The 15179-nt window shown below is 37.1% G+C and overlaps 1 protein-coding gene across 2 annotated transcripts in view; it reads left to right on the forward strand.

The window, feature by feature from the left end:
- Positions 1-15179, forward strand: part of ANKMY2 (ankyrin repeat and MYND domain containing 2) — a 32091-nt gene that overhangs the window by 570 nt on the left and 16342 nt on the right. The window contains exons 1-4 of one of the 2 annotated variants that reach the window (XM_054564670.1): positions 447-570; positions 6847-6911; positions 9775-9913; positions 11821-11919. In XM_054564670.1, the coding sequence (XP_054420645.1) occupies positions 9781-9913; positions 11821-11919 (232 nt within the window). In that variant the 5' untranslated portion in view covers positions 447-570; positions 6847-6911; positions 9775-9780. Of the gene's footprint in view, positions 1-446; positions 571-6846; positions 6912-9774; positions 9914-11820; positions 11920-15179 lie in introns of those variants that run through there. The other variant, XM_054564668.1, reaches the window with a different exon arrangement.

The following is a 15179-nucleotide window of genomic DNA, read 5'->3' on the forward strand; positions in this document are numbered from 1 at the left end:
CGACATTGCTAAGGTGATTTTGACCGCGGTCCGCCTTGGCGACTGTGGCCTGGTAGTTTAAGGTTCTTATGCCGGTGTCTCAAGGGCCGTTTCGACTTCCGGAGGCCGAAAGATCTGGATTCCTTGGCTGTCCCCGCCCCCGCCTGTGGGAGGCGGGAGCTCCTACGGAGAAGGGTTATTAGGGCGCAGAGCAAGTTCTGTAATTTGCCCCTTTGAGGTTTCGGCGTCTAGGGCCTTGCGGGCTTCCTTCCAGAGACCCCCGGCCGCCGCCGGAACCTTTAGAGGAGCGAAGAGTTTGGCTAGGCGTCCCCACCTCTCAGCGCACTCAGCTCGGCTGCGATCATCGCGCTCTTTCGCGCTTTCCCTTCCACTCTCCCAACGCGTGTCCTGCCTCCGCTGCTCGGTGTTGTAGGGAGGGAGACGCAGGCCCGGGGGACGGGCCAGAAGCCATGTTTTCCCCTGAATCCCCAGAGGGTCCCAGAAGAGTTCTCAGCTAAGTCCCGTTGCCTAGCAGGTGACATCACTGTGACTGTGTGGCCTCTTTCTGCAAAGTCAAGGCGCGGGGATGAGGTGCGTGGGACTGCGGGCATAGTTAATGTGGTTTTAACTTAAAGAATGAGAAAGCCACGTGTGCCCTCGAACGGCAGAGAGGCCAGTCATAGCAGTTTAAAGGCTTCCCAGGTTACAGTCTTCTAGGTAGCCAGGCTCAACTCTGCTTCCCCAGAGGGCATGGTGAATTATTCTTCATACTGACAAGGAAAATCTAAATGTAAAAGAGGGGAAAAAAAAATTCTGATTTGAACCCAACTGGTGCCGATGAGACGAGCCCACCCCATCCGATATCAATTTTACGTTAGTCACAGCTGTATTTATCATAAATGTTCTTTGTCTGGAATTACGGGACTTGGGAGTTATTTTTATTTTTTGTTTTTCACCGTTCTCACTGACCTATTTGGCACTGCGGCCTCTCTGTTCTGCCTGTCTCTGGGTCATTTCTCCCTGCCTTTCTGCTCTGGGACCCCATTCAGCAAACATGTGAGTTCCCACTAGGTGCCAGGTACTGTGCTGGGCATTAAGGAGACAAAGGGTCAACTCACGGTCCAGCGGAGATGCAACTTGTGTTTTTAAGCAATCCAGAGCTATCACGTTCTCTTCAAAGTCTAGACAAGTGAGCAGTTTTATAAACTGGACTCTGAAAAGGGCAAGTGGTGGTAGTGGTGGGTGCGGGGGGATCCCTGGATATATTCTTAGGTGTCCACCGGTTTTTATCTTAAAGATTTAATGAGAGAATAAATGTGAATTTAGTCGGGTTAGTACTGTGGTATTTCCTCATTTGCGTCAAGTTGAACCCAGTGCGCAGACGCTGTTTCACCGATTCTGTTGGCCCAAGTGGATGAGAAAAGAACTGAGATGGACTTGGTGTGTGATGCATTCTTGTCACGCGAAGGTCCCTGGGACGTTACTGTACTCTCAAAGAGAAGTTATGAGGGATAGGAGAAAACGACAACTGTAGACAGCTGCTATTGAATGTTAATGAGTCAGTCGGAATGGTTGACACTGCGTGTATTGATGCACTTCATTTTGAAGAGGTAGGAATTATTTTTAAATTACAACATTACAAGAGACAGCGTGGACGGTGGTTAACAGTGCAGGTCTGGTGTGGAATCCCACCTCAGTCATGGGAGGGTGCTGTGGCCTTGGGCAGGTCACTGTTTTTGAGCATCAGGCTCTCTGTTTGAAAGATGTTAAAATACAATTTTTGTTGGGTGTTAATGTGGTGAGTATGGTGATCTCCACTTTATAGACAAGAAAAGCAAGGAATTGAGAAATTAGATAACTTGCCCAGTGTCATGTAAGTAATAAGTGCTGGAGCAGAAATATCACAGGGCCCAGAAATATGCTGGACTTGAAAATAAACTAAACAGCAACTGAAACCAGCACCATAGCATAGCAGTCCATACCATATTCACTTTGAGAGACAGTTTGATTTAAGCAAAACATTATAATCTGTGAAGTTAATTTTAAATATTACTGTTTTTGTAGTTTTTAGTGCATTTAATTTATAATTTTTTGATTAATAGTTGAATAAAGGCTACGAGCAAAATTTATATTAGTACTCACTCAAAGCATTAAGGAGGTGGGTTTTTGCAATTTTTTCCCCTTTACTACATTTCTCAACTTTGAGAAGCCCTAGATTAGTAAGTACTGGTACCTGGAACTAACAATATAACTTTAGCCAAGTGCAAGCTCGCATCTTGGGCAATGCGAAATAAACTCAGCAAAGTTTTCAGTGTCTTCTTTCTGCCAGTCACTACTCTCCAGAAGTTAAGCAGACTGTAAGTGGGACTTACAGCAGAGAATACGCACAGTGCTTCTGGACACATTTATTTATAAGTAAAGATTTTATTTATTTATTTTTAGAGGGCTGGGAAGGAAGGGAGAAAGAGAGGGAGAAAAACATCTGTGTGTGAGAGATACATCAACGGTTGCCTCTCACACCCCCCCAACCTGGGACCTGGCCTGCAACCCTGGCATGTGCCCTGACAGGGAACTGAACCGGCGACCTCCACTCCTGGTTTGCAGGCCTGTGCTCAGTCCACTGATCCACACCAGCCAGGACCAGGCACTTTTAAAACAGTTCCTTCTTCTGAGTGAATTCACATGCTAGGTATTCTGCAGACTCTGTTTGTTAGCATGCCAAGAAGTTCCAGATGAAACAGAAGCTGTTTGCTAGGTACCCGTTTAAATCACAGTTAATGACAGCATCCATTTCACAGCATTTAAGAAAGGAAAATTGAAATCACTGAATCTCATTCAACTGTCTTGTATAACTCGTAGATTGACCCATTCTTCTAATTTGTTATTTTTTTCCTTAAACACTGAGGAAGCACTATATTAAAATAAACCTTCTTAAGGATATAAACCAGAGATCTTCCATTTACTTAAATTGTTTAGCACTTTAAATCACTGGAATCACTGTTGCTGACTTAACAAGAGAGTAATGTTTTCACTATTTTTTTTTCATTATTTGTGTAAAAGCAGCTATAAACAGGCTTGGATAATTCTACCAACTTCATGGAGGTATGATTGAAGTATGATAAATGGTGTACACTTACAGTGTATACTTTCTTAAATCAGTTTTTGACTTAAGTATACGCCCATGAAACCATTACTACAGTCCAGATAATGAACAGTTCCATCACCCCAAAAGGTTCTTTATGCCCTTTTATAATTTTTCATTTTATCCACCATTGTCTCCAGGCAGCCACTGATAGGTTTCTGTCTCCTTTTTCTATTCTAGAATTTTGTGTAAGTGGAACTATACAATAAATAATCCTTTTTTTTTTAACATGACTTCTTTCACTTAGAATCATGATTGTAAGGTTCATCTATGCTGCACCAATAGTCTGTGTCTTATTTTCATTTGCTTATACATTCGCTTTGATGGACATTTCAGTTGTTCCCAGTTTGGGACTATGAAAAGAAGATCCTGTTCTAAGTTCCTTTGTAGTTAAGAATATTTCTAGTACCTTTACGGTTTAGAAAGATTCAGGTCTACTAATAATTATAGTGTAGAGTTCAAAGAAAACATTAATTTATAGATATAGTTACTGTTAACTCAATGACTGAACAGGTTATGCAGCCTCTGTGGGCTTTGTTTTGTCTTCATTTACAAAACAAAAGTTCTTTACATGCACTGATTTTAGGCAGTGATTCATAATCCAACTTAAGGCTATTTTGTTAGTCTAAAAATAGATATGAGTAGGAGAACTTTTAGAAACTTCACACTTAAACAAATTTACTATTTCAAGATACATGTTATAATTAAAAGTCTCCACTTTTAAAATATATTTATAGCTATATATAATTAAATGCATATTATTTTAAAAATTTAGACACTTTAAATATTTTATAAGTGATTTGACATGTATACACACACACACATTAAAGCAACTAACAAGATGAATAGTCTTTTAAATACTTAACTTGAATATAGATTTCTTAAAATACCCTTTTGGGGATCCCACTAAATGATTTAAAACCATCCAAACCTGAATCTCGTGGTTATCTGGTGGATTGCTGGAAACAGTAATGTCAAAAGTTTTTTTGTTTGTTCCCTTTCTTGGCTGCAGTAAAAAATCATCGGTCCCCACCTAGGTATTAGAAATGTCACAGCAAATTATATTGCGCTGCTCTGAATATAAAATAACAGGAGCATTTAATATGCACTGAGGGCTTACTCTGGGCCCTGTATTAGGACAGGACCTTAGTTGTCCCCTGTCCCCTACGGGATGGATACGACTATCTCTGAAAGTAGCATCCTTCACAGATGAGGAAGCTGAGGGTTTCACAGGACCTGTTCAGTTTCCCCGTGGCCCTGCAGTGTGGGAGAAGAGAGGGCAAGTACAGTGAGAACTCCATTAGTGTCATTTCTTCTCTGCTGAAATGCTGATCTCTCCGGATAAGTTGATCAATCCCATCCTAATGAGGTAGGTTGGGTTGTGTTTTGTTCTTTGGTTGAGCAACTTGGAGAAATTCTCAAAAGGAAAACAAATCATTAAAAATACCTTTATCAGTTATAAGTCTGTTCATTTCTGTCTCCTTTGAAGATAAATGTTGGCTCATTTGACATTCCCCTTATAGTACCATATCCCCCCATCTTAAGAGAATGTTAAATCAGATTTAATGTATATCTTTCCCAGAGTAAAGCAATGAATATTTTACACTTAATTCCAAAAGAGTGTTTAAGAGTCTAGTATGGACAGAAAGGTATGACAAAAAATAAAAATCCTTCATGAGCCCTGTTTCACATTCTTTGCTATTCTAGGCTATCAGTAGATGCCTACTACTGTCATTAAATTAGGAACATCAAATTAGAAATCATCACAAGTTTTTCCTCTTTGGATATTTTGCTCATCTATTTTCCAAGCTATGTTTTCATTCTCTACAATCCAAAACCATTTCAGAAAAAAAATTCTCATCCTGGTCTCTGCATTTCACAAGGCTAACTGGTATGCTGTGGGAAGTTGTGTGCCTGCCCCACCTTTTATTTATTTATTTTTAATTGCTCCCTAACAGGACAGAGGTAACTTAGATTGTTGGCCATTGGGTTAAACATTTTAATAGAATTATTGGTCTGTTCTTACGTGTGAGCCAAATGTTTATGACTGTAATCTTTATCCTCCCTGAACAAGTAGCAGCCCTTGACACGCTCATAACCCCTGTAGTATTCTTCTACTGCATAATCATCTCTTGATCAGATGGAAAATAAGTTATTCCTCGGAGGACAATGGGATTCAGTTGAAGCATCTTCTTCGAGTGCAACTGGGCTGTGGGAATTTTTGTTCTGTTTTAATTCCTCTCTCAAGATGTTTGAGAAAGTCTCTGATAAGAAGTCACAGGTATGGGTAAGGTCCCATGCTGCTTCCATGCTTGAAGGCTTTCCCCTCTCATTCTGTGGCAATTCAGATGGAGTACACGGTCAGACAATGTACTGTTTGCAAAATAACTGCTGTCATAATCCAGGGGCTTAGCGGTCATTCACTTGACATTTCTCCAGCAGAGCTATTTCTCTGTCAATCGTGGAGACATTTCTTTGTCTCTTCCAGGTTGGTAGGAAGCAACCAGGTGACTTGCTTATAAGAAGTAGGTCAGGGAGAGAAAAGCATGCTTATCTTTATTCTGCATTCCATCTTTAACTGGAAGACTAGCAGAATTTAGCACATTCTTTAAAAAGAAAAAATTTTTTTTATTCCTCACCAGAGGGATATGTTTTTATTGACTTTAGAGAGAGAGGGAGAGAGAGAATCATAGATGTGAGAGAGAAACATTGATTGGTTACCTCCCATATGCGCCCTGAACGCGGAACCTAGGAATGTGCCCTGACCCGAATTGAACCCACATCCTTTTGTTGGATGGGATGGTGCTCCAACCAACTGAACCACCAAGCCAGGGCGAATTTAGCACATTCTTGAACTATAATTCTAAATTTGAAGAGAAGAAATAACTGCTAGTTGGGGGTGCTCCTATTCTCTTATGTCCTGTAGAGGAGAGGCTTATCTCATCCTTTCTCCCTGAGAACATTCAATTTCATTGTTCTCTTCCTTGTCAAACCAGAATTGTTTTGGCAGAATGTGTGGCTGACTCTTGTTAATGATGATAATAGCAACATTCTCTCCTGCAACTACTTGCTCCTATCAGTATGCCACACAGAAGACTGGAAAAACCTGACAGTTGTGGCCCAGTGACAGCTTATTTTCAAATGGACAGAGGACTGACCTTCCGGATCATATTAGAGGGCTCTTGGTATGAGAGCCTGAATACTGACCATAGGGCACTTTTATATGGTACCTGGCTTTAAGGCTATGTGTACCTAAGCATTTCCAAACCAAGGACTCTCTTACAAGCATGCCATCGGTTTGTGGGCCCAGTGGTGACAAAGTATATAAATACTGACTATATTTTGAATTCCAATTATTACATTGAATGATATTTAAGCTTTAGATGATGGGTTAGACTAGATGCCCTTTAAGGTTTGTTTCAGTATTAAGAGTCCTATGCTTTGTGGTTATTGCATTACTGCCAAAGGGGAAAAGTGGCTGATTTAATATACTCTAAGGTCAGTGGAAATAAGAACAAGATGGAGCTATTTTAGTTTCTATAAATCTTTTATTCTGGATAATTTCTTTGTGGAATAAATAGTATGTGATTGATACTCTATTTCCTAACAATCTAACCTGACTAGTTTTAGTTTTACAGATGAGCCTTTCACTTGTTTCCTTGTTATTAGATTTTTTTCTACTCTAATGATAAATAATCTTACTTTGCTTTTTAAAATTTTTTTAGGTACTGTCCAAGAAGCTGGAACACTGTTAGCCAGCAAGAGTGTTCGTGTCAACTGTTTGGATGAGGTAAAATTTTTAGAAGTTTAATGAAGTGTTTTACTGCCTGTGAGAATGAACGATATATAAAATCTAATGAGTCGTTTTTCTAGAATTTGTGCTCAAGTTATACTAATATCTAAACCAAATGTAAGCAGATAGGTTTCAAAAGACAAAGAAGCATGTAAGAACATGTATAATTTTATTGGTAATCAAGTAAGTGAAATTAAACCAAAATTGTATCATCTCTTATGAAATGCGGGAAACATTGGACTTTTATATGCTAATAGATTAGGTGGAAATTGGCATTACATTCTGGAGAAAATTTTAGAATTTGTGTTATTTTTAAGTGTATGTACCTTTGATCAAGCAACTCTATTTCTAGGGAAAAGTTAACTAAACCTAAACTCAGCTTTCTAGAGCACTTGTTATCCCAGATAACTCTCTGAGATGTCAGCAATGTCTATTCTGAGCTGTCTAGTATCAGCCACTATCTGTGAATGGCAAATGGGTTTTGTTAACCCTTTATCCACATATGTATAGCGAATTTAGTATCAGACAAAATAAAGTTTAAAGCAGAAAAATTTAATAGATCAAGACTCTAATAGATTAAATTAATAATCCAATGAGAACATGTGAGTCTTAAGCCTTCACTTATAAGCTTTGATTTTCATAAAAAAGATAGAATAGGAGAAATTTGTGAGACCACAATAGTACCTTTCAGAAACCTACAGATTAAGTAGAGAAAAATAATTCAGGGGACAGAAAATTCAGATAACCTAATTAACCCTGTGCTGTGTATAGGACATAAAAAAAACAGTACATCTTTTTACATGAAACATTGATAGTCTTCAGTGTTAAACTATTTTATGGGAAATTATAGCTAATTTCAGACAAACTCACCAAATGTAATAGAATACATTGAAAATGAACAAAAATATCCAAATAATAAAACATCTATCTTGAAATTTTTAAGAAACTCAAAATAACTGTTGGATAAAGGAAGAAATAGAGGTAGAAATTACCTACTATTTAGACCTGAAAAAACATTTATCAAAAAATTGATGTGGGGAAAAAAATACATTGTGTTATAAACATGACAAAAACAGTTTCAGAGATTGCACAGCAAATGGTACAATTGGAATGGCTCGTTACCCTTTTGGAAAGAAACTCTCTCATTGGTTGACTCTGAAAACCAATCCCTGCTAAGAAAACAGCTGGTAAACAAGAAACACCCCAGAGAAAAGCAAAAAAAAAAAAAAAAAAAAAACACACACAACTTTTTATTTAATAAGAAAAGGAGTATCAGAAACAGGAAAGCAGACATGGACTTATGTGCTTAATGCAGATGGCAGTTAAAACACAAGCAGACAAAATAAAATGAGGATGCTTTGTAATGTAGGATGCAAGAGCTTTGCACATCTTCTCTGCTTGTAAGCATGTTATCACATTGTATCAAAAGCTGATTTAAATTTTTTTTTAATTACAGTTCTGTCGTTTTGGGATTATTCACTCTGAGTCAGACAACGTGTCACCGTAGGGTGGGATTGCTTGGTGACTGACTGCCGACCTGTGCTGTGTCCTTTCTTTGCCCCCAGGCGGCACACTAGCCTCTGGTGTACAGATTACGTCATCCTCTAGGGGCAATCACCCTAGTCATGCTCTCCATACATTTTAGCCTCATTCAAAGGGTAATGACCACAGAGTTCATTCCCACTCTCTTAAAAGTGCTTCTGTACAATGAGATCCTGGTTACCCACACCCACCTAAACCACTCCCAACATTTAAATACCACCTCCTTGTAGACACACCCAGCTAGGGGAGTCTTAAAGTTATAATCTTCTTACCATTTTTCCATTACTACGCCCATTAAGTTGCCTCCTGTACAACCACCTGAAAGGTCCCAGCTTCCCTATAATTCTCACATAAACAGCCTTCTGAGAATATTATGGCTTATGTTCAAAATAATAGTCTGGAATCATCAGGAACAATTCAAGTTATGTTAGCATGCTAAGATTTACTAAAGTAAGAGATTATATGTTTTAGAGAGGTTTTCATCCAAAACAACTTTGAAATTCCAGCATTTACAGAACATAATTGTGGATACTGCGAAAATTAACTTGGAAGGGAACAACTTGTTCACTGACCTACCAAATAGTATTAGGTTGGATGTTTCATTGGATATGCACAAAACTTACAGAGACTAACAATGTAGCCTAGTGTAAATACTACCAACCATTTCTCCATATTTATATAACATATAGATAATCAACTCATGTACATGATCAAAATATAAAGTAGTTTGAGAGAGCATTGTTTTAAAAATGATACCATTATAATGTACATTGCCTGCATCTTGCTTTTCTCATTGGCAGTAATTCATGAACATTTCTCCAATTCAATAGATACAGATGAATTCAGTCAATAGTTTTGTGACATTTTGTTATGGATATACCATATTTATTCAGGTTTTCCCTTGGTAGGCATTCTGTTTGTTTTGAGGTTTTTTTCTTTTCTTTTTTTGAATGCATTTGTATGTGTTTGTTCATCTGTTTCGCCAGGAACTAAGTGTGTGTGGTAGAGATGAGAGCCCTGGTAATCTAGGTTCTGTTCCCTGCCCTGGCTGTTTGACTAGTTATGTGAGGCTGAGCTAGTCTTCTCTGACTGTTTGCTAATATATATATATTTTAAATAAGGTAATAGACCATTTTTTTTCCTCAGCAGTTCATGGAAGATCCAAGTGGGGAAGTGAATACAAAAATACTTTATTGATTATAAAGATGACTTTATTAATTCTTGTCATTTTATGTTTTTAATATAATTGCAGGAGTTGCTCATAGTTGGGTGAAAAGGCAAATAAGTAAAATTAATACTTTTTTCCTTTCTGTTAAAGAATGGAATGACTCCTCTAATGCATGCTGCGTATAAAGGAAAACTTGATATGTGCAAATTACTTTTGCGACATGGAGCCGATGTAAATTGTCATCAACATGAACATGGATACACAGCCCTCATGTTCGCTGCACTTTCTGGTGAAGTTTTAGCATTCCTTCTAATATATTATTATTATTAATTACCTACACAAATTTATTGTAAGTTCATATATACTTTTAAATGAAATGCATTTTTATTTATACTAATTTTAAGTTGAATTCTAATGGAAAATGACCGTGAGAATTGGTGTTTGAAAAGTTATTATGTATGAAATGTTATATAATTAATTTGGTGATTTTTTTAGTTATTTAAATCAATTGATTCTTTGTATTGACAGTATACAGTGTGGGGCAAAAGTAGGTTTACAGTTGTGAGTATGCGAAACAATGTTTACTCTTATATTATTATTTATTAATGATTGTATTATTTTCCATATGAACAACTGTAAACCTACTTTTTCCCCACCCTGGATTTTTGTGTAGATTGGGGAGCTAGATCAATTATACTTTCAAGTTGGTTGCTTTGATGTTCTTTATATATTGAAGTAACATGAAGACTTCCTTTTTGTTCTTGGGAAAGGGAGGGAGGGAAACATAGATATGAGAGAGAAATATTGATCAGTTGCCTCATGCATCACCACGAGGAACTGAACCCACAACCCAGGCATGTGCCCTGACCAGAAACTGAACCCAAGACCTTTAGGTTTATGGGATGACGCCCAAGCAACTGATCCGCACTGGCAAGGGCCTATTTAGAAATTTACTTCGATTCATGTTGCTTATGATTTGCTGAATAAGGAGTTGGGAAATATTAATCTAAAATTAAGTCAAGTTATATATAACTATTAAAATCTAAGGAAATGAAGATGTAATGTAATATCATAATTTAAAAGCACTAATTTATATTGTCATAATCCTGGAACAGGAAAGCATTTCTAAGCATGATGTAAAACACAGAATTAAAACAGGACAACATTGACCAATCTGATTACATATAATCTTAACATTTTGATATGGAGGACATACCATATTTAGAGTTAAAATACAAATGAAAAACTAAGGAAAATACTTATTATATACCTTAAAGGGTCATATTATTACATATGAAAAGTTCTTTAAAATCAATTAGAAATGGCAAATACTGCAGTAGAAAATTAAATAGAAAATTGAAAAGAACAAAAGACATACAGCTAGCTAACAAACAGAAAACACTTTCACCAGTAATCAGAGAAATGCAAATTAGAACAATTAGTGATAATTTCTTACCACATTGGCACAGGTTAAGATAAGACTGATAATATGCCCAGCATTGGCACAGGAGTTTCTTTGCACTGTTTTGGGGCGTGTACATCAACCCAACCTTGCTAGAAGGTGGTGCCTGGAGATATGCATTTAAAATATGCATAACCTTTAATCCCACAGTGTTTTCCAGGAATTGTTCCTAAGGAAGTTGTAGTTCAAATTGCAAAAATTAATGGAAAATGCTATCTACTGAGTACAGTTTATTCATATAATAGCTAAATATCTGTAATGTGTCCATTAGTGATACAATGCAAATAGAATAAATGCAAATGGATGGTTAGAGAGAAAAGTGTAGAAAGGTAGACCCCCAACCATTAATAGTTGTCCCAGGGCCTGAAGGTGTGAAGGATGGGATGGGTTAGTAGATACTAGGTAAAGACATATTCATTTTATCTGTCTTTGTTTTGATATTTTTGGTTTGTTTTGACTTTGTACTAAGCATTATCATTAGGAAAAATGTATTTCATTCTGTTAAAAAATGATATTCCCACTCAATTTTTGTATTGCTTGGTGTTTACAGAAGTTTAATTTCTAGTGGGTTCTTTTAGCATTTTACTCTTTGCTATAGTTATGATTTATATTTTACAAAAAGTGAAAATATCCATAAGATGAAAGTTTGTAAGGGAAAAGGGGTACAGATAATTTCATAGGAGGTATTTGAACATTCCTTAATATTAACAAATATGTTCCCTTTAAAAACCTAGGTAATAAAGACATCACATGGGTAATGTTGGAAGCTGGTGCCGAGACAGATGTTGTCAATTCAGTAGGAAGAACAGCAGCTCAGATGGCAGCCTTTGTGGGTGAGTTTTTATGGTAGTTTTACATCAGATTATAGCCAAACTTTTCTCAGTGGAAAGAATACCACTTTGCTTCTCAAAGAATAAATACTGTCATGTTTATTTCTTAAAAAATGTTTACAATCCACCAGGTCTTGTCTAACTTAATGAAATACTCAGACACTTCGGAGAAAATGAACGAGCTGTTTTGAATGTCCATTGTGTGAGATACAACAAATGGCGGGGCTATTTTAGTTACAGTCGGATGCTTTGTATGAGTATATTTTACTTCCCTATGAGAAGTAGTTTAACCTCATGTTTAAGTACATGAACTGTGGAGTCAGCAGTCCTCCGTTTAAATTCTGGTTGTGCTACTCAAGAGCATGTTAATGATTCTGACCTGTAGTTTCCTCGTGGTAATGTGTTCACATGGTTATTGAAAGGATTAAATGAGATGACAGGCTTTACAACTACACCAAATAAATGCCATCAGTTATTGTTGTTAATAATAATTACTATAATGCAATTCTTTCATGGGAAGGAGCATTAATAATATACAGCTGCTTCATTATCCTCGTCATCAACCGCAAATATCTATTGTGTGTGCCCAATATTTCTTAATGTATTAATCCTGTTACTGTACATAATGTAGAGCGTCTGGAAGAGAGTGGGAGTGAATACTTGATCATTTTGGCCGCACTAAATTGGCAGTTAGCAGAGTCCATTGATAGAAAAGCTATAATAAGCTGATATATTGGGAGAGCAGTAAGTGGGCTTGTGGGGACTAATAATTCATTAGAAAAATACTTGATGTTCACAACCTGTATACCAAGCATCACTCTAGCTGCTTTGTCACAGAGGTGAACAAGACAGGCTCTTCATGTGTTCCTGGCACTTGAGGCTAATAGCAGCGATGGACATTGTGAAACAGTACACCCTAAGGGACTGCTTAAGAGTGCCATAGAAATCCATCAGAGAGGGATCTTCTATCCTTATTCCAAGGGGATTTTGAGAAAAATAACATTTCACCTGAGATAAAGTGCAAATTAGTCAGATACAGATTATTGTAACTATATTTTGTTAACTTTTACTATCAAGTTACCTTAAAACTACTGCTAGTAGCTGCCATTGATTATGTCAGTCACTGAGTCACTTTGTGAGTATTATTTTAACTCATGTTCAGGAGGATTTCAGAAAAGGTGTGGCCTTCCTGTGTAAACCTCAGAGAAATATTTATCTCCCATAGTTATTGGGGTTCCCTGGTTGCCCTCAGCACACCTCAAGGATAGCAGTACAGCGCGAAAAGAACTCGAAACTGGGAATCTTGCAGTTTGCATTTTAGTTCATGCCTGCTGCTAGTTAGTTCCGAGGTCATAGGCAGATAGAGCCCTTCACTTTCAGGCGGCTCAGTTTTCTGGTCTGTGCCACGGAGCCTGTGAACAAGGTGATCTGAAGCTCTGCGTGACTGCCAGTTTTCATCAAGTCCACGATGTAACAAAATAGAGCTCAGAGAGCGGTGAGGTACCTTTCCCCAGATCACGGGGCTGGCAGTGGAGGGCTTTCAACCATTAGCACAGTGCTCTTTTCTTTTCCCTAACAGGACTGTATTAATAAAAATCTAAGGTAGAAATTATCGACAGTCCCAACCTAAAATAAGTAATGTTTTCATTGCATTTTAATCTGCTTGGACTAATTTCATAGAAAATTACATCCTTTCATTTCACATTATCTTTTGTAACGTAGCCTCTTTAAAACTCAGCCTTCTCATTTCTTCAAGCTGAACAGTGTGTACACATGTGCACCCATGTGTAAGATTTTTATCTTTTAAAAATGTGATCATATGGATATATTCTTTGCAACTAGTTTTCTTTACTTACCAGTATGCTATAGAAGTTCCTCCCATCTTACTGGTATAAATTCATTTATTTCAACAGCTGCCTAATATTCCATGACGTAGATGTACTACAGTTCACTTAGCTGTCCCCTAGATTTTACAGTTCTTTAAGAATCACTTCACTAAAATAATGTAATAAAGATCCTTGATCTTATGTTTGTGCATGGTCATGCGTTAATATCTGCAAGACATGCTCCAAGATGAAAACTGGCTGAGACACAGGGTATTTTTAATTTTAATGTAAGCCTGTGGCTTTATAAAAGAGCAGAGCAATTCACGTTGCCATTAACCTCCTCATTGAAACTGGGCAGTTTCATGGTTTCATTTTTGGCCAACCTGCTAGTTGAAAAGATGCTACATTGTGAATTTGCTTTCTCATTATTAGTGGAATTGAGCTTCTGTTGTTGGTCCTTTGCATTTTCTTTTCTGTGCATTTCTGCTCCTGTTTGTTACTGATTTTTTCTTTTGGTTGTTTCTTTTATTGATTTGAGGAGCTTTATGCAAATTATGGGTGCTACCCCTTTGTTTATCAAATGTGTCTTAAATGTTTCATGTCAGTCTTTTTCTTTTGGTTTTACAGGATTTTTTGCCATAGAAAATTTATTGTTAAGTAGTCATAGTTTTTCTTTTTATAGAATCTGTTTCTTGTTAAAAGAGATCTTCTTGACTATGAGTTCAATAATATCTTCCGAAGTAGCCTTCAAATTACCAAAAAATCCTATTTTTTTGTACTTCTAAAATTTATTATTTTAGAGTTCATTTTCTGAAGGATATTTAGTTAATTGTGATAGCACCATTTGTTAAACCACACAGCATTTTCCCACAGAATTGAGATACCACTTTTGTGGTGGGTTAAATTGTTTTATACACTGGGATCTATTTCCGGATCCAATATTCTCTTCTGCAGATGTTTGTCCCTTTCTGTGCAGTGATGCCATGTTGTTTTGATCTCACTGGCTTTAAAGTAAAGCAGGTGTCCTTTCAGTTATTCCTCTTTGAATGCAATCCTGCCTTTCCCAAATCCTTTCAGTTCTTGTGAGACTTATTAAATGAATATGTAATTATATACAGAGAATTGACATCTGTATGATGTTAAGACTTCCCATCCAATCACATGGTATGCCTTTATGTTTTTTTTTAAACTTGTTTTTGGTCCTTCAATATTTATTGCATTCCTTTAAATCTGTTTTTTCCTTTAAAATTTATTTAAATAAAACTACCATCTTTAAAAATGTATTTCTAAGTAATTGTAGTTATTGTCCATATTATAAGAAGAATTCCCACCACCACCCCGGCCCCCCCCACCCCCGCCATCATTTCCAGCTGGTATGGGTAATAAAGAGAAAGCTATTGATTTCTTTTTCTTTTCTTGTCATTTTAATTAGAGTCT

Source organism: Pteronotus mesoamericanus, unplaced genomic scaffold, assembly GCF_021234165.1.
Source record: "Pteronotus mesoamericanus isolate MK-2021 breed Mesoamerican mustached bat unplaced genomic scaffold, CSHL_Meso_final scaffold_85, whole genome shotgun sequence".
NCBI lineage: Eukaryota > Metazoa > Chordata > Mammalia > Chiroptera > Mormoopidae > Pteronotus > Pteronotus mesoamericanus.